General features: G+C 37.9%; 1 protein-coding gene across 1 annotated transcript in view; it reads right to left on the bottom strand.

Moving 5' to 3' along the window:
* RIN2 (Ras and Rab interactor 2) overlaps positions 1–21,326 on the bottom strand; it is a 73,700-nt gene that overhangs the window by 40,956 nt on the left and 11,418 nt on the right. Inside the window, exons 2-3 of the mRNA XM_083358330.1 lie at positions 11,739–11,829; positions 279–373 (exon numbers count right to left, since the gene is read on the bottom strand). Of these exons, the coding sequence (XP_083214456.1) occupies positions 279–373; positions 11,739–11,795 (152 nt within the window). The 5' untranslated portion in view covers positions 11,796–11,829. The remainder of the gene's footprint in view (positions 1–278; positions 374–11,738; positions 11,830–21,326) is intronic.

The raw sequence follows: 21,326 nt of genomic DNA, 5'->3' as shown, positions 1-21,326 counted from the left end.
GCTAATAAATGAACTCTTAACTGTAGAATTTGGATCAAAGAAAACAAACATTTTTACAGGACGTTAGGAATGCAGCATAAAGAGAAACATAAAGTATATCATTACATTGCTAGCTACTGCCAAAGCAAACTGCTTTCAAGTTCATCCAAAACCCAACTATTTTTCATAGTTTAGAACTGTAAACAATATATACTGAAGAAAACCACCTTCTTAATTAGCACAACACACCCTTACATTAGCCCACCGAATGAGTCCAGTGATACAGAATTTTAATTCACCTTGGTAAACTGGTGCGTCCGGCGTCCAGTGTCAAATCTGTGTGTACCATTTCCTGTTTCAGCTCTCCGATTTCTGAAGCAATTGTGTCAATTAGCTTGAAGGACAAAAGGAATATGTCATCAGAAAGTGGAAGATGTAGAAATAAAAGAATGGACAAGATGAGTCACTTAGGATTACAACTCATTTCACCCTGCCTAATTCTGACTTCCCATTCTTAAGAGGAACCAATATAATAATGCACGTATTTCATTCAGTCACTTATAAAATCAGCTTGTGGCAAACATACCTAATACTCTTTCCTCCTCCTCTTTTCCCGACAACATCCATCCTTGAAGTTGGTTGGGCTGAGAGAGAAGACTGGCCCAAGGTCACCCAGTTTTGGGATTCAAGCCTAAGGCAGGGTTAGAACTTACAGTCCCCTGGTTTCTAGCCTGATGCCTTATAGGCAACCTCGGCTCTTTTATGACTCAGCTATGACTCAGCTATGCTGACTCAGGAATTCTGGTAGTTGAAGTCCATGAGTCATAAAAGAGCCGAAGTTGCCTACCCCTAGACCAAAATCATTAAAGAAATGATTTGTAAAATCCAGTTTAACATCTGTATTGTTACTGAACTGATACTGGAAGAGAAAAAAATACGCAAACCACAAAAAAGAAATTAAATAAAAGACACAACATTTATTAAAAAAATCTAAGTTTTGAAAGCTTGATCACACAGAATATTGTTTACCACACATTATTAAAGAACCCATTCATAAAAAAGAGAATGGACAAATATCAATAATCGAAGATTATAAAACCACTGTAAAGAGGATATTTTTTTGCTAAGCCCTGTCTTGACACATTCATATTTCTTTATATAAAGATACATTCCAAATTTTGGATATATAATTCAAAAGCAGATCTCCAAATTCTGTTATGCTTCCTAAAATCATATAAATAAGCATGGAAATTAAATAAAAATGGAACAATAGTGTGATAAGCTTTTGTACAGAGCTTTTATACAAGTCTTTTCTCCATTGTTTTGACTCAAAACTCAGCCATTTTGAGAAATTCTGTATGATGGAAAGATACCTATATTCCATTAAAGTGAATTATAATTATTGAAATGAAGTACTTAATTTCTAAGGGATTAAAACACCAACCCAATTTCTTTGAACCACTAATGATTTCTAAGAAGCAACTAACTATAGGGTGTAATAATAGTGCAATTATGAATAAATAATATTATAGATTTTCAAATATTACATGCTAGGCATGTGGAATACTGTCATTGTCACAAGTAATTCAATGTAAATGAAATGCTTTTTCAGTACAAACTGAAAAATTATACATGTATTTTCTTCATAGTGTTTTCCTGCAAGTGCAGAATCTGGTTTTTTTCTGATCAACTAAATATTGATCCTTTGGGTGGCACATTTTCTCAAAATGCATGTGAATTTTGAGTTCCTTTTCTTCAAATGTTGGGCTTCCATCCATAAATATTTACTAGTGTAAATACGGTATTATCAGAAAATAATATTGCTCTATTCACTCAGGGCTTCTGCTTGAATTTTATGGCAAGATTTGTTATGTGCAACATTCAAAAATCAAGTTTAAAGTAATCTATAACAGGTGTACAATTTTTAATATAACTTTATTAAAATTTTAAAATGAAAGATAAAAATAAGAACTAAGATTTAGAATAAAAAAGGAAGAGAAAGAAAAGATATAAGAGAACAGGAACAATAACGCAGTGGAAAAGAAATGTAAAATAAATACTTCCAATTTTCTTTTACAGCAGTTGTAAGTATAAATATAAACTAATCTCTTATTCAATGCTTACAAATTTGCTTATATTTCTGTATAAACTATTTTTCTAATTATCAAAACCATTTTTTTCAATTTGTGAAAAAGTTAATAAAGTATTTCCAATCAGCATTAAACTTAGGCAACATCCTATCTCTAATTAAAGTTGTCAAATTGGCCATCTCAGCAAGTTCCATCTTCTATGACAAGTATATAACTGATGTTGAAAGAATAAAAGTCTAGTGGAAACCAAATATGTCATTGTGACTTAAATGTATATGCTACCATTTTGTTTTTTAAGTAATGGTTTGTGCCAAGAACTCCATATTCGGAATTCCTTGCCCATGTTTAAGGATCTGATATATGCATACTACATAACACTAAGCCATTATTTGTTTCAGATATTCGGTGAATAAGTCATAAGTGTTCACACATAATGCTAATCCATAATCACACCTACATATTTTATTTATTTATTTATTTATTATATTTTTATACCGCCCTTCTCCCGAAGGACTCAGGGTGGTGTACAGGGCAATAAATATAAAAAACGAAATACAAAAGTTAAAAAATGATTAAATATTTAGCCCAAGTTTAAAACAGTATTAAAAACATATTAAAACCCCAACCCTAACCCATCAGACCAGGTCAGATTGCTCAAATAAATAAGTTTTTAGATCGCGCCGGAAGATCGTGCACTATTGGACCTCTGACTGACTACTATCTTTTTTAATACAATGAAAGTTTCTACAGATAAAAAGCATGGCTGCACTATGGGTTCATCTGGCTCCCCAATCTCTACATGGAAGAAGTACAAGCCAAACCCCTAAACTTTTTCACAGGAATTCCACCCACTTGCTACTACTTGGGTCAAGGTTAATATACAGAAAATGGAAGCTTTCACCAAACACATTAACTCTGTGGACAGATACATTAAGTTCACACAGAAAGATATTAAAGAAAACAGTCTGGCTTTTCTAGACTATGCAGTGCACATTAAGGAAGACAGAAGCCTTAACACTGAAGTTTACAGAAAACCCATACAAAATATATTGTTTCACATTTCTGTCCACCAGGGGGAACCACACTACGTCTCTAAACACAAAATATCCGCAGTATTTCAATCAATATCCCCAATAAACTCAGACTCATAATATAAATTGTGAATTATATTATGCATACCTCTGACTTATGTAATCAGAGGTATGTATAATATAATTAACTATTTTGATGTTTATTTATATTTGCTTTCCTGTGAATTCATCAAGCTGAAATTCATGAAGTGTTCTTCCTTCCCTTCCCTTCCTATCGCATCCCATCCCATTGCATTCCATTCCATTATGAACAACTAAGCTGAACACTTTGAAGTCCAATAGCAGAATACATTAAGGTCTATTTTCAAGTAACAAGATCAAAAACAATGCTTGGATATTTTTAATGTATTCCTGACATATAATGGGTGTGCAAAGTATAATTTTATCTTATTCTTAGAGATGGCATGCCAGTTATAAGGAAACAAGCTGATGTTTGTCTACAAGATGATATGCTTTGGGGGGATTGGATAGAAAGGTTTGCATCATAGCCAGAAAACAGGGATTCTATACTTTTGAACAATATAAATCAAATTCTTACATTGGCAAGAAATGTACAGTAGTGTCTCTTGGAACCAGTACTTTTCAGCTCATAATTAATTCATCAAGTTGATGGCACTCCGTATACACAGCCCAAAATATTTTCCATTACACAGACAATACTTTTGTCATTAAAAAAGGAATATCAAACAAACAATCAACAACTTTAAAGGTGTAACATTTGCAAGAGAAGAAGACAGCAACAAAAATTACCTTTCCTGGATATCTTCATCAGCAGAGGAAACAATGGCAGGCTAAAATCACAAGCATATTAAAAATAATTCACATAACCAAAGCAGCAACTCAAATGCCTCCAGGGGAACTGAATGTAAACATGATTCAGACAAGGAAATGCACAAGCAATAGTCCAAACTCCAAAGGTAGATTTCCTATGGAACACCTCCCAGTCCAATGGAAATCCTGTAACTTCATTAAAAAGTGCTTATCCATGTACCCTACTGTTACCAAAGGGTATGAAAGAAGATAACTCTCCCATAAAAGGTAAAGGTAAAGGTTCCCCCGCACATGCATGCTAGTCGTTTCCAACTCTAGGGGCCGGTGCTCATCTCCGTTTCAAAGCCGAAGAGCCAGCGCTTGTCCGAGGACGTCTCCGTGGTCATGTGGCCGGCATGACTAGACGCCAAAGGCGCACGGAATGTTGTTACCTTCCCACCGTAGTGGTCCCTATTTTTCTACTTGCATTTTTATGTGCTTTCGAACTGCTAGGTTGGCAGAAGCTGGGACGAGTAACAGGCGCTCACTCTGTTATGCAGCACTCAGGATTCGACCCGCCAAACTGCCGACCATCCAATCGACAAGCTCAGCGGCCTAACCCACTGAGCCACTGCGTCCCTTATAACTCTCCCATAGTGTACATCAAACACATCTGAGACAACCAACAGACTATTATGAACTCTTGGCATCACTGTGGCACAAAAATCTATCAAACATTTGAAGCAAAGCCAAAGTCCTAGTATTGAATTAAAAACAGGAGGCATCCCCAACATTCAGTGTATGGACTGTAACAGACACTGTAGGACAGATACACTGAAAATTGCTAGAATAAATCCATGAACATCAATTGACAATCAAACGATATGAAGAATACTCCTCATCTCTCAAGACAGAGATGAATTCATTTATTCAAATAATTTTATTAATAATCATACACGTAAAGGATAAAAGTCAATACAAACTACAAAATATACAAAGAAATATAAAAAAGAAAGAAAACAAAAGGGGGTATGTGAGAAAGGAAAAAAAAAGAAAGAGAAATAAAAAAGAAATAACTTCCCCTTTAATCCTAACAGGTAAAAATAAGTTTAACAGCTTATCACCTTGTAAATAAATAAAACATGCTCTCTTTTCGCCATAGCTCATGTCTTAGATAAGGAAAAAGAAATATAAAAGCTAGGTCAATCAATCTTTATCAGTAAAAGTCCAATAAGGACAACCAGATATAAGTATTTTCTTCAGAATTTCCTCCCATAGCTCATTTAAGTCTAAATACTCTGTCAACTGATCTTTGTCAATAAAAGTCCAGTAAGGCAACCAGATATAACTATCTTCTTCTTTTAACCCTAATCAAGCAAGCCAAACTTATAAATCTTCCTTGCTTTTTTAAAAGATATTTTGACCCCCTTCAAAAAAATAAATAAATCCCAGAGGTAATCTGCTGCTCATCTATGTTTCAAAGCAAAAATCCTTTAGATTTCTCTTGTATCCATAAGTAAAATTTATCCTTTTTCTTTGTCACTCCCAAGAAAAGTCCTTCCAAATGTTAGTAGAGCTGTTCTCTATATCCAGAGAGGGGATGAAAATATCCAAATCAAGTTCATCTCTTTAAGGAATATCATCCATCAACTCCATTTGCATTATATTTAAGGTCAAATTAATTTCCGAAACATCCATTGCAGCTCCTTCTTGTTTTACAACTTCACAAGAACATGTTTATCAGTTTTATCAAGCCTCTGATCCATTATCCAAAAGCATAGCTGAAAGGTATTCAAAAGTTTTTTTAAAAAAATTTTTTTTAAATGAAAACACTCTCCATTTTTCCCATAAGAAAATATCTTCTAAATAATTCAAAATTATAATTCCAGATTCCACTGGCCCCTTAATCCATTATTAACTTTCCAAAATCCATATACTAAGTGCCCTTTTGCTGCATAGTAAAAAAAAAATCATTTAAAAATTTTCAAAATGAAATTTACACCATTGCCTTTTAAGAAGGGTGAAACTCATCCAATAAATACAATAGTATCTTGCCTGTCTGAAGAGTCTTAATCTCTTCAATATGTAAAGAATTTTTTAAAAAATAATCCAAAAAAGTGATTTAAGAGAGAAGGCTCAGTCATATCCATAAAGACTAATATGCAGGTTTGAGCGTGAGGTAAAATTCTGACTCTCAGCCACTCCACTCTTAAAGCTGACTGCAAAACCGACCCTTTCCATGGTCTACTCATGAAGAATGGGTGTCTGGAGTCATGTGGATAATCTCAATGAGATCTCTTTTTGTTCTGGAGAGATTATTCTGACTCCGATCCAGCATTCAGGGGCAATTCTATTCACAAAAGCTATCTTGCTGGCTATTAAAAGCCAGCAATGCGCCCGTTCACTATGGCGCATTTTCGACCAGAATTTCAAATGGGAAAGTGACGAAGTAGGCCAACCCAAACTCTATGGAAGCTTGGCAGGAGGACAAATCAGACATCAAGAGAAGAACAAGGACAAACTATCTATATGCCATTAATAATTAAATATCAAGAAAGGAAATCAGTAGCCCAGAACACATCCATCCTAGAAACCAACATCCAGACAAGCAGGAAACAGCCCCAGATAAACAATTTGAGAAGAAACAATGCTCTCTAATCAAGGAACCATCAAGGAAGAAACCTCACTCCAATAGACTGACAGGGCTAGGCACTATATATAAATATCCAGGAAGCTTCTTCAAGGACTGTGAAGCTGGCCTCATAACAAAGTGTCAGCAGGAAACCACCAAGCTCAAAGAACACCAGGAATCCATCATATGATCTTGAGTTAGCAGTGAGTAAACAATGAAGTAAGTGGCCATGTTTGCTAATGATATCAAAGTGTTAAAGGTGGTTCTATCAAAAACAGATTGTTAAGAACTCCAAAAGAATGGCAAATGAAATTCAATGCAAACTAACATAGGTGTGTATTGATAGAAAAATCACCAATATATTTAATATGAGCTGACAGAAAAATAATTTGAATTTGAATCAACATGTCAGTCCTGTATGAAGCTGAAATTCTGCACTTGAAAATAATATGCAAAGTACACCAAACTTTGGAGCATTTCATTCCTTTTCCAGAGATCCCAATTCCCCTCTGGACTATGTTATTCTGGATATAGCTTGGTGATTTCCTTCTGAACTGGGGATTATTTTGTCTGACCCTAAAATACATCAGAGGTTTCTAGAATGTTCCATCCCGAAATGCTAAATTTTGCACAACCCATTTTTTAGACCTCATTCTCTGGCTTAAAGGCCATTATAAATGTTTTTATTTGATTTGATATACAGGTAGTCCTCAACTTACAACAATTGTAACCCAAATTGCAAGGTAGTTGTTAAGTGAGTCACACCTGATTTTATAATATTTTTGCCAGGGTTGTTAAATGAATCACTCCAACTGGGAAGGTCACAAATAGCAATCATGTGACCCTGGGATGCTGCAACCATTGTACATGCTGGTTGTCAAATGCCCAAACTGTTCTGATCACACAACTGTGGGGTTGCTGCAGTGGTTGTAAGTGCAAAGACCAGTTGTAAGTTACTTTTTCAATGCTATTGTAATTTTGTACGATTGCTAAAAAAATGGTTGAAAATAAAGAATTACTTATATGTAATTCTGGAATCTACAGAACACTATAAAACTAAAAAAGGTATAAAAAAGGGTAAAAAATTTATCACAGGCTATAGCAGCTTCCCTGCAATAATTTTTTTTAAAAAGCCCTAGAACCGTGGTGGCGAACCTATGGCACGGGTGCCAAAGGTGGCACGCAGAGCCCTCTCTGTGGGCACGTGTGCCGTCGTCCCAGTCCTAGGCCTTCAGCTGGGTTTTATAAAACCTTTTTGCTTTAGGCCTTTGCCGCCGTGCGCAAGAAAAAAAAAGGTTCGATCAATCAATCAATTTCAACTTCTCGCGGGGAAAAAAAAAGATCTCGCAAAGTTGGAATTGATTGATTGAACTTTTTAGTCCCACCCAGTCTGCCGTTACCACTGCAGCTACGCCCACCCAAAGGGGCATGCCCACCCAGCACCTGATGATACATAAGTGGGTTTTGGGTTGCAGTTTGGGCACTCGGTCTCTAAAAGGTTCGCCATCACTGCCCTAGAACAATTGGGACTCTTTAGCCTGTCACAAAAGGAGGTAAGGTGAAAAATGATAGAAGCTCATAAAATGATAAAATGATGAAGATAGGAACAGTGATGACTTTTTTCTTCTATTGTCAAGGTATGTCAGTATCACCCACTTTAACTTACATCATGGAGAAGTGACACTGATAGAAGGAAATAACACAGTGTTTAAAATATTTTTAATCCCATTTATAGAGCCTTGGTGGAGCAGTGGGCTAATGCCTCCTTAAGTAACACCAGCTGCCTGCAATTAGTGCAGGTTCGAGTCCCACCAGGCTCAAAGTTGACTCAGCCTTCCATCCTTCCGAGGTAGGTAAATTGAGGACCCAGATTGTTGAGGGCAATAAGCTGACTTTGTAATAATGCCGCTTCGGGGTGGGGGGGGGGGCGAAAGCCCTAATAAGTAGGCATATACGTAGAATGATGGCTATTGCTAAGCACATTGGTTTGTGCTTAAAGTGTAAGCTGCCCTGAGTCTTCGGAGAAGGGCGGGATATAAATGGGATTAAAATAAAAAATAAATAAATAAATAAAATATGGAATTCGCAGGATCACAAGTGGATTTGGATTAGACAAATGCATGAGATTGGTTAATTTTAAGGAACATTTTTGCTTCTAGCAATATAAACAGAGACTGTACATATGCTCTTTGCTGGATAGACAACAACAGAGACAAAAAGACTTCAGAAAAGAAGCCAGAATGTGCATAATTACAGTCTAACCATCAGGTTATAGAAAATAAAGGAAAGGTGTGAAAATGCAGGCTAAACTTGGACAATTAAAGAGAGTAGGTGGCCAACCATACAAAGTCAAAATATACAGTCATTTATAGAGGCAAATGAAGTTAAATTAAAATAATTATATTGAATTCTTTTATAAACAGGATTGTAAAACAACACAAACATTTGTAGAGGAATAACACATTCGGGAACTGATTCATTAGATTAGAATGTGAGGTACAGCAGTTAAATCAGCTATCAAACAAAACAGCACTCTATGTAGATGTGAACTGTTTAAAGTTGAAGCTAAAGTGTAACAGATGAAAACAAATACTAACCTAAAAAACTATGGCCTAGCAATTTAAAAAGATTTAGTGCATTTGCCTGGAGTTCTTGGTAAATACATTTTTACTGGAATTTGGTAAATTAATAAAAAAGCCCATCGTGAAAAAATGGATGTAAGAGAATGCACAAATTACCACTATTTCAATAATGGTTTACATAAGCAAAGCTTTCTTTACAAATAAAATTACAACATGCATGGAGAAAGACACAAATGTTTAAAAAAGTCTTTAAAAGCTTGATGGAATGATGATATGTGGAAGATAATTCATTAACTTTTCTTGATTAAATCAGGTTATCTTTTGTTATAGTGATCAGAAACGCACTCTAAGAAATGAATTCAGAGAAACATGGTTCTGAATAAGATAAATAATAAGATAAATGCAGATTGTTACCTTACCTGTTTAACATAGACAGCAAAAACAAGTATGGCAGGACTGAACAGGTAAGAGATGGAATTTAAAATGGAAGCTGAAGCACTAACAGTTTGAAACTTGCAGACTCTGTAAACTCGCAGTAAAGAAGACTTAGAGGAATTTATTATCAGTGTAGAAATAGAAAATAAAACTTTAGCTTTCGGTTAAATATTAAGTAGACAAAGATAATGTAAACCAGAAGGCAGATGTTGACAAAGAAATGAACATTCAAGAACATATAAATATGATTAAAATATTGAAGTAAAAAAAATTACTCCTAGGGAGGAAAGTTCACAAAAGATACGAGACATTTTATGGTAATGGATGACATTAAATTGAAGAAGAGAGGCACCTATAAATTATTTTTGGGGGGTTGGTGATGATTGATCCTTGATGAAATAAAAATAGGCTGTTCCATTCAGATCTAAATAGAAACTCACACTAAAGATGGCAGGAATTTGTCCATTCAGATGCCTGGGGCCTGGTGTGATTCAATGGTACTATAATAAAGAGTGATGCATATGGTAGTATAAAACAATTGTACAATAAATGTTAACAAAGAAGAAGTTTTAAAAACACAATAGCAAGCAAAAATATGTTACCAGTGGAATGGTTGCATCTTAAACATATCTCCTATTCTTTTACAGATGTGGTCTTTCGTGGCATCATTTTAACACTGAGATAGCCAAACATAGGGTTTTAATTCTAGTATAATAGGTGGTATCCATTTCCTGCACCTGCGGGGAGGGAAACAAGGATAGGAAACTACAGCTCCCAAATATCCTTATTCTCCAGTCTGCAATTTATTTATTTTTCTCTTTATGAAAGAGATTATTTATATGTCTAGGCAACTCTATCCACTTGCCAAACATAGGAATTTGCTTCAACTGCCATAATATAAACCACTATTTCCACAGCTGAAGTGGATGTAAAGAAATGGACTTTCCATAATAAAAGCAAACCATTAACTTCCTTTAAGTCAGATATAATAGCAAACTGTTCAATCTGCCCGGGAACAAAATTTGTAGCAGCTGAATTCTGAAAGCTGCAAATATGACGCAGGTGGCTAGACAACCCTGGCTTATTTAATAATGCCATCTTCTTGATACATCTGAAATTAACCAGAGGTTGAACTCAAACCCAACATACTAGACTAAAATATGGCTATTTTATGGTTCCCTCTGTTACACAAATGCAGCCACTCAGTAGAAAAACAAAGAATTTTGCTTTTTAAAGGAAGGGCTTTGAACTCAGCAACTGCTTCATGCACAGAAGACCCCAAATTCAAACTCCAAGTAAATTAGCAGAAATATGAAAGTGTACGGCAACATAATTTATTGTCTTGTGCATGAGAAACAGTTGATCTGTTATACATGATTTCTGAAATGTATGGAATATAGACTTTGAGAGGAGCCAGCTTAACATAGTTGTTAAAGTACCAGGCTAGAAATTGGGAGACATTGTTCCAGTCCTGCCTTATACACAAAGCCAACCGGGTGATCTTGGGCCAATCACTCTCTCTTAGCCCTAGGAAGGAGGCAATGGCAAGCTACTTCCAAAAAGCTTTGCAAAAAAAACTGCAGGGACTATTTGGACAGTCGCCAAGAGTCAAACTGACCTGAAGGCATCAAAAACAAAAAAACCTTCAAGGGAATATAAATATATTGTCATAATGTTATTTTGTTTGGGGACCCCAATACCATTTGACAAACCCTTTTACCCTTGCAAACCATTCCTACTTCTTTTTTGAGGATCTTCATCAGTCAACGATTTTTTTTTAGTCTTCTTTCTATCAATCCATTTCCTCTTATTTTAACATATTTTGTTTTTTCAATTTGTCACATACTTGCTTTATATGATAAAACCATGCCTCTGTACTTGTTTCATAACGGTCACTTACCTCACATTCATTTTTGTATTTATTCATCACCTATTCATTCTTGACCTTGCCTCTTCTTGTTTTACCACACGCACTTTAACTACGGTAATCCGTTTAGACTTTATATAATCTATTTACCCAACTCTCACTTCCACATGAAAAAACAAAGCCTTCTCGCCATAGTTTTGTCCAAATTCTTAAACCGAAAAGCAGTGGGCAGATGGCTGAATATACATTTTGAAATAAAATTTATCTTCTTGTTCTTTTTTGTTTTTTTTAAAGTACCACTGTTTTATTTACCTTAAAAAAACTTCCTCTCTCTTCAAGAGACTGGGGTTCCATGGCAGAAGCTGACATTTTCTCTGGGAAAGAAAGCCCTGCTGAACTCCTCCTAAAAAACAGAGACATATTTAATGGTTACTCTGGGCTATAGGAAATTCCTTTCCAAGCCGCAGAAACAGTCACAACAACATTTTTGCCAAGCTTTTTTTCCATTAACAACACAGTACCATTTCTTTCCTACGGGAGCCTTTAATGTATCTTTTTGACCCATTATTTCCTGTGAATCACACTTTAAGGACAGTGCTACTGGCATTTTCCCTTCTTCACAAACACACCCATGCATTGCTTTTGATGCATTCTCACAGGCTCATTGTGAAAGAATATAAAGAGGCTTAACAGTTGCTTATTTGCTTGATCTCAGTCTAAACCAGACATGTCAAACACAAGGCCCGGATCCGGCCCACGAAGTGGTTTCATGTGGCTCGCGAAGCCATCCTGGAAACAGTAAGGGAACGGCCCCCACTGCCTTGGCCCTGGCCCAGAGACCCTCCTTCTGCCAGAGACCCTCAGAACTGTCCCACTCCTGCCCAGGTCCCCATAGGTACCCTCAGTGCTTTTTTTGTAAAAGAAAAAGGTGCCGGAACTCACACATGTCATACAACCCGCCTTGCCTACCCTACAAGGTTCCATCCAAAAAAGGTGCCGGAACTCCGTTCTGAGCGTTCTATGAGAAAAAAAGCCCTGGGTACCCTTGATGCGAACGATGTAGAGCTGGCCATGCCCACCCAGTAGGCCATATGCACTCTAGCCACGCCAACCCAGTAGGCCACGCCCACCCTGGCCATACCCACCCGGCCCCCTGAGGGCAACCGCAATGCTGATGCGGCCCTCAATGCAATTGAGTTTGACACCCCTGGTCTAAACTAAACAAATACAACAGGTTTACTAAAATTCTACACCTAATACAACAGAACCTTTTCCTTTTTAAAAACATATTTTAATAGGTTTCATTATAAGGTAAAAAATACAGGAAAGGCAATAGTTAGTGAACTAAGGGAAAGGGAGAATTGAAAGGAAAGAAAAAGTACTTATCTTCCCATTTTCAGTGCCGTAAAATGCAAAAAAAAATTATAACCTCAACTTTTGCTTTATATTTCAAGCCATTTCTAAAATAACAAAATTGGTCTAATCATTAAAACCTAAAATCAAAGTTTCATTTTTTTGCAGTTTTGAGAAAAGAAATAAAGCATTGAAATACTACACCTGTACGCCCTTAGCTACTTCCACTGCACATTCTTTGGCAAACAAACTTCTAGTGCTTATCTAAAGGAGGGTTTTTAAAACACGAACAAGGCTTTATCTGTGAATACATGTTTGTCCGGAAGACTTAAAAGTCTGCGTTTCAGTAATAATTTACCATCAGGCAGAAATTAGAATATTATGTTACTGGTTATAAAATCAGAAGGAGCATCTTTTCCAGCTATCAGATTTTATTAATGGCATAATCTTTTGCAAGCTGCAGTGTACCTCATCAGATTCCTTCTGATAGTCTGCCAATATATATATTTTTTTATATAGATCTACATGGCTCTCCTCCTCTTATTGTGCAGCAAGATCTCAAGGTTTCAGTGCTAGCAAGACATTATTGTTTATAACAAAATGAAATTTAAAAAAACTATTCTCTATTCCCTCAATCTAGGAATTCTTCAACACTATACAGGTATGGCAAAAATTGTTATTTTAATTTCTACATGGGGAAAGTCATAGCTAACAAAAATACCTAATTACTTTATCAAAAACTGTGTTTTAAATGCAATGGGCATATTTCTGTGTTGTTTAAAGAGGTATATCTTTATTTTAACCTTGGCAAATTTCTTTTGAAATAATTTCTTTTGCAGCAGTCAGTTGACAGCCTAATTCAAGCACAGCACTGATATAGTTTCACACTAGATTACTTTGAAACTCCAGGAGCCAAAATACAGGAACTGTCTGTGGTGCCAGTACTTAGTAATTCTCTTAATTCTATTGTTGTCATTGTGTTAGTCCAGCTGTATTTGTAAAGGATGAGATTTGCAGGGGAAGGATGTGTGTGTGTTGGGGGGGGGAAGAGTCCAACTTCTGCAAATGGTAAGAAAAAGGTTTTGTTCAATTTTACAAAACAGAAGAGAACAGTATGTACAGGATCACTGATGGCCAATCAAAATGCAACAGAGGAGGAACTTGCTACCGTAGTTACCTGGTTTTATATACTGTATGGTTTGACTTTCCAAAAAACTTCTTGAAACTGATGTTTCATAAAAGAAATAATCAAAATCATTATTTGCTTACGGCATGAGGGACAATATAAGTAGCAAGTAGTAATTTTAGATTTAAATCATATGCAAGTGACAGAAGTAGTTCTAGTGCTAGTTGTGTCCTATAAGTCCTCCATGGCATAGTTTATCTGATGGACCAAATTTCTTCTATGGTATCTGCTCAACTGGTGAAATATGACACAGCACACACATGCTCCAGATCCCATCTTTAAAACAGTGCCATCTGATAGGACCTACAGTGAGGGGAAAAATTATTTGATCTCCTGCTGATTTTGTACGTCTGCCCACAGACAAAGAAATGATCAGTCTATAATTTTAATGGTAGGCTTATTTTAACAGTGAGACAGAATAACAACCAAAAAAAATCCAGAAAAACACATTTCAAAAAAGTTATAAATTGATTTATGACTTAGTACTTTGTGGCAAAACCCTTGGTGGCAATCACAGAGGTCAGACATTTCTTGTAGTTGGCCACCAGGTCTGCACATATCTAGGAGGGATTTTGTCCCACTCCTCTTTGCAGATCCTCTTCAAGTCATCAAGGTTTTGAGGCTGACGTTTGGCAGCTTGAACCTTCAGCTCCCTCCACAGATTTTCTGTGGGATTAAGGTCTGAATACTGGCTAGACCACTCCAGGAGCTTAATATGCTTCTTCTTGAGCCACTCCTTTGTTGACTTGGCCATGTGTTTTGGCTCATTGTCACGCTGGAATACCCATCCACGATCCATTCTCAATGCCCTGGCTGAGGGAAAGAGGTTCTCACCCAAGATTTGATGGTACACGGCCCCATCCATTGTCCCTTTCATGCAGTGAAGTTGACTTGTCCCCTTAGCACAGACATGTCAAACTCGTGATGTCATGTGACGTTGCGAGACGTATTGGACTATTTTGCCATTGCTTGCAATGGGGTGGGCGTGGCTTCCAGATGACGCATTCGGCCCATGGGCTGGCAGTTTGACACCCCTGCCTTAGCAGAAAAACACCCCCAAAGCATAATGTTTCCACCTCTGTGTTTGATGGGGGGATGGTGTTCTTGGGGTCCTCCTCCAAACATGGTCAGTTGAGTTGATGCCAAAGAGCTCAATTATGGTCTCATCTGACCACAACACTTTCACCCAGTTCTCCTCTGTATCATTCAGCTGTTCATTGGCAAACTTCAGACGAGCCTATACATGTGCTTTTTTGATCAGGGGGACCTTGCGGGCACCGCAGGATTTCAATCCTTCACAGCGTGGTGTGTTACCAATTGTTTTCTTGGTGACTATGGTCCCAGCTGCCTTGAGATCACTGACAAGATCCTCCCGTGTAGTTCTGGGCTGATTCCTCACCATTCTCATAATCACTGAAACTCCACCAGGTGAGATCTTGCATGGAGCCCCAGACCGAGGGAGATTGACAGTTATTTTGTGTTCCTTCCCATTGCGAATAATCGCACCGTTGTCATCTTCTCGCCAAGCTGCTTGGCGATGGTCTTGTAGCCCATTCCATCCATGTGTAGGTCTACAATCTCATCCTTGACATCCTTAGAGAGCTCTTTGCTCTTGGCCATGGTGGAGAGTTTGGAATCTGATTGATCGATTGCTTCTTTGGACAGGTGTCTTTTACACAGGTAAAAAAATGAGATTAGGAGCACTCCCTTTAAAAGAGTGCTCCTAATCTCAGTTTGTTACCTGTATAAAAGACACTTGGGAGCCAGAATCCTTGCTGATTGATAGGGGATCAAATACTTATTTCACTCATTAAAATGCAAATCAATTTATAACTTTTTTGAAATGCGTTTTTCTGGATTTTTTTGTTGTTATTCTGTTTCTCACTGTTAAAATAAACCTACCATTAAAATTATAGACTGATCATTTCTTTGTCAGTGGACAAATGTATAAAATCAGCAGGGGATCAAATAATTTTTCCCCTCACTATATGTGGCATACCTTCTCTGTCACAGTACCTGCCCTCTGGAATCATGTGTGTTCCCCACTCCTTTAGTTAGGTATTATATTGTTATATTAGTTAAAGTTTATTGCCTTTATTTTTATACTGTATTGGATGTGCTTTTAATTGTAACCACCCAGAGTCCTCTGGGTTGGATGGTTTATGCATGTGATTCACAAATAAATAAATAAATAGTTCCCATTGTTGAAGCTGACTTTTTTCCCCTCAGTGGCTCCATATTTATACTTATATTTACCACAATATTCATTCAGTTGCTTCTATCTAACTGTTGATCTCTCTGTAATTTTTTTTATTACAGATTGGTATGTACAATCATCATAAAATGGCACATAAGTGCTATAGGAAAAGCTAAGTCTGCATTATGTTGACAGCAAAGTACTGCAAATCAAGTTTGCAATTCTTTTACACCTATCAGTCATTGCTGCAGGAATCAAAACTAATTTCAACATTTTATTTACTAGAATAAACCTTTAAGTATCAGGTACATTGAAGCATGTTATGACATAGTTTTGAAGCTGTAGTTAAGTTTCCCTGATAAGCACTCTGAGCCTGCAGCGTGATTCATTACCTTTGATATCAATACAAATACTAAGAGAACCAGGATGTATGAATAATCTTTCCTCTCTCAAGAGTTGTGCGCATATCCAAATCCTGTGGAAGGTATTACTGCATTAAACCATGACTATTGCTACAAACATGCACTTGTTCTATGCATGTTGATATGCAGCACAGCCTTTAATCAGGCACAGAGCAATCTTTGTGGAAACAAATCTGTGCACTGAGTATTTGAAACTATAAGACTGCAGTATAACAATCTGATGCTCTAAATCATGGCATGAAGGCTTAAGGACATGCTCTCTGTTCAAGTTTTGCATTTGCTCTTATATGTGTTTCTTCTCTTCTTCTTTGTTTTCTGGCCCTCATTAGCTGTTGTAGATAAAACTGATGAGAAAATGATTTTAGTACTGCTCCAAACAGGGGACTCTTGCAAAATTACTTCGAGACTCATTTTAAATAAGGAAATTAGAATTTGCTAAACCGAATTAAAGCAACTATATAGCAAAAATGGGAAGTGGGACGTACAGCTTAAGGCATACGGTAGTCATCGCTTAATGAGTCTAATTGGAAATGGCAACTCCATTGCTAAGCATTCATTAAGTGAAATGTCATGTGACTGCTTTAATTAACTCCAGTTATAAGTACATTTATATTTTACCCTCTCTAAGGTTACCTTTCCAATACCTGTGGACAGGGTACGTGGGGTCCAGGTCCTCTCTAATAAACATAGCCATCTTCTGCGACTTCTCAGCCACAGCCCCTGTCTGGCAGAGCATCCCCTTTCCCCCAGAGATATGGATGACTCTAAAGGCTCAGTTCCCAAGTCTGGAGATAGGGTGTTATAATTGTTATAATTGTTACTGATATGGTTGTTCCCAGGCCATAATGTTTCTTAAATGGAAGCTGTCCGTAACCTTTTGGACTTAACCAGCCTCAAAATCCAATAAATTAAATGAATATAAATAAATATAATAAATATAAATAAAATATATATATATATATATACACTTATACTGTATTTGTTATAAGCATATATATTGGCATATATACATTTCTATCCTACATTTTATTCAGATAGCTTACACAGCTCTCAACAAACATAATGAGTTTTTAACACATTACAACTAGTAATAAAATACTAGTAATAAGTAGTTTATGTCTTTAATAAATTAGCTGGAAAAAGTGTTATCAGACACATGTTTTTTTGCCTCCATAGATTAACACAGCTCTCATACGTATTGCTGAATTATGTTAAGATTAAAAAAAATGACTGGCCCAAAGTTATCCAATAAGTGGATAATGGTTGATGGTGGAATAGAACTTGGGTCTTTTAAATCCAACACCACACATGTTCTCCTATGTAAAAGCTCTTTTCTTTCTGGAATTATAAAATATGTTTTGCTTCTAGAGAACCCAACCACTTTTCCTATGGTACTAGAAAAATATATGGAACTATTGATTACAAATGATAACATGGAATACAGGTGGTCCTCATTTAATGATCAACTCATTCAGTGACCATTCAAATGTATGATAGTGCTGACTGCTCCTCATAACTAGACCTTGTACATATAACTGTTGCAATGTCCCCATGGTCATATGATTACCATTTCTGATCTTCCTTGCTGGCTTCCAACAAGCAAAGTCAGTGGGGAAGCCAGAAGGAGGTTACAAATGGCATTCTGTTCTACATTCATTTATAATCAAACTTTAAAAAGGTAAAGGTTCCCCCGCACATGCATGCTAGTCGTTTCCGACTCTAGGGGCCGGTGTTCATCTCTGTTTCAAAGCCGAAGAGCCAGCGTTTGCCCGAGGACGTCTCCATGGTCATGACTAGATGCCAAAGGCGCACGGAACGCTGTTACCTTCCCACTGTAGTGGTCCCTATTTTTCTACTTGCATTTTTACATGCTTTCGAACTGCTAGGTTGACAGAAGCTGGGACGAGTAACAAACTTACTCTCAGCTAAAACCTGGTTAACCGAGGGAGGGAGGGAAGGAGAGAGAGAGACAGAGAAGGAAAAAAACCTTCCCCTTAGTAAGGAATGGAACTTACTGCAAATAAACAGTAATCTCTTAATCTAAATGTCTTGACTTGTATAACTTGCATAACAAAACAAAATATCTCAGGCTACAGTTTACAACCATCCTGGCTGTGCAAGCTAAGGCAATGATTCTTAAAGTACCATTATCCTCAAGGGAATAATGTGGACATATTATATGGAAATGGAACAATTTGTAATTGCTTGTTTGTGAGTCAGAGATCCAGAATGGAACTGCTACTACCAAGGGGTAGATTTTTTTGTAGGAATAGTTACATTATTTATATATGGTATGGTATGACATGATATGATATATGATTGATATGATATGATATATCGTATATAATAGACTATGAACTGAAGTCCTACCTTGGCCATGAAAGCCAGCCATTCTTCCAGTTGTTTTGATTCCCTCCCTCAGAATGTCTATAAGGGTTCAGTGATCCTCAACATATGACAGCAATTGGGACCAAAATTCTTGTGGCTAGCGAGGCAGTCATAAAGCATGACCATATTACTTCATCACTTAGCAGTGGCAATCCCTGCAGTCCTAATTGCTATTGTTAACTGTTCAGGTGAGGCAACTTACCAATTTCCCACGAGCGAAGTCAGTGAAATGTCAGGAAGTTGCAAGTCACTAAGCAGGTAAGTGACTGCTGCAAGGTGATGGAGGGACTCCAGGGGTAAAGGGTACATGAGGGTGCAAGAGGGGCACAGTGCAGGTTGGGGGAAGGCGTTTGTAAGAGATGCAGACAGGGGAGAGTAAACAAGGGTGCAACAAGGTGCAAAAGATGTGTGAGGAGCATGGTGTAGGTTTAAGAAGGTCCACAAGGATGCGAGGGGGTAGTTGAGAGAACACAGGTCAAAATGGATATGGGAGGGTGGCATGACAAGGGTTAGGGAGGTTGTGCAGGGGAACATGAGTGGGCAGCTGAGCGAAAGCCCGGAAAGGTTGGGGGAAGGTGTGTGGGTGGGAGAGACATACCCCAGTGACTTGTGACCTTCTCTACCAGCTTCCCCACTGACTTTCTGGGGAAGTCGGCAGGGAAGATTGCAAAAGGAGACCACGCGATTGTGGGGGGAGCTGCAACTGGTCACATGATCACATGAACGTGGGGTTGCTGGGGCAACTAGAACTCCGAGAAGTGGTCCCAGCCACTATTCATTCAGCTCTGTTGTAACTTAAAACAATCGCTGAAGAAATGGACATAGGACTAGGACTATCTGTAGAAATAAATGGCAAAAAAGCACTCAATTTCCCTGCAATGTCCACATCTTCCTTCAGGATCTTTTCAGCATCAATACCCCAACCGCTTCCTTGGCTGATGTCCTACCGCAAGTGCCTTATATTGTTTTTCTTAGTTCTGTTTACTGGGGAGAGTGGATTCTTTTAAAAAATTCCTTATTATCACCCTGCACGATTCTTTTTTACTCTCAGAGTTTGGGCTTCCTATTGTTTTCCTCATTAGGACGGGCTTCTTTCCATTTCCTAAAGAAAAACTACTTTCCTTTTACAGCTTCCTGGATGCTGCTAGACTAGTCATGCATGTCTCTCATGAATGCATCTGATGCAACTCTAGGATGACTCTTTCTTACCCTGCCAAATACATCCCCCTTGACTCCTAGTTAATGTGGTTTTAATTAACACTAAGATATTAAGAAGAGGTTTGGCTCTCTTTGATTTTTCCTTGCAGTCTTTTTTCACAATTTCCTCATATCTGAGAAGTTGCCCCTTTTGTAATCAAATGTGACTGTTGCACTCAGCTGGCAGTTTCCCATTTCCATGTGTGCTAAATGTAATAGTATTTTGGTCGCCCACTTCTACTAGTTCCACAATACTTACATCTTGCCTCAGATCACAGTCATGATTTAGGATTAAATCTAGGATTACCTCCTTTGTGGTTCATCTGTTCCAAGTTGCATTCATTTAGGATATTAGAAATTTAGTGTCTTTGTTGTATTGATTACAAACCTTCTCAATCAACATGTGCATAATTAAAGATCCCCACTGGAGTTCACCCCCGCCCACCACGGAGGACCACTAATGTGTGGGGGGAAAATGGAGTATAATGCCTAGAAAAAGGGTAGAACAGGGGTGTAAAACTCAATTTCATTGAGGGCCGCATCAGCATTGTGGTTGTCCTCAATGGGCCGGGTGGGTATGGCCAGGGTGGGCGTGGCTAGAGTGCATATGGCCTACTGGGTGGGCATGGCCAGCTCTACATCATTCGCATCAAGGGTGCCTATGGGGGCCTGGGCAGGAGTGGGACAGATCTGAGGGTCTCTGGCAGGAGGAGGGTCTCTGGGGCAGGGCCAAGGCAGTGGGGGCCGTTCCCTCACTGTTTCCAGGATGGCTTCGCGGGCCGCATGAAACCACTTTGCGGGCCGGATCTGGCCCCCGGGCCTTGTGTTTGACATGTCTGGGGTAGAAAATGAATGCAATCAAGGCAGGCAGGCAGGCAGGCAGGCAGGCAGGAAGGAGGGAGGGAGGGAGGGAGGGAGGGAGGGAGGGAAGGAAGAAAGGAAGGAAGGAAGGAAGGAAGGAAGGAAGGAAGGAAGGAAGGAAGGAAGGAAGGAAGGAAGGGGAAAGACAAAGAATTTAAGCTTTTTCTTCAGCACATTTATGTTACTGACCCTCTTTAGCTCACCTATATTGTTGCCTGAGAAAACAGAAAAGCAAACTATTTTTATAGCCACATCCCTCCATCACTATTATTGTTAACTGTTTATTTCCATCTAAG

The sequence above is a fragment of the Vipera ursinii genome (genome assembly GCF_947247035.1).
Source record: "Vipera ursinii genome assembly, chromosome: 3".
NCBI lineage: Eukaryota > Metazoa > Chordata > Lepidosauria > Squamata > Viperidae > Vipera > Vipera ursinii.
The sequence above is the reverse complement of the archived record's forward strand: the minus strand, read 5'-3'. Positions and strand labels throughout refer to the sequence as shown.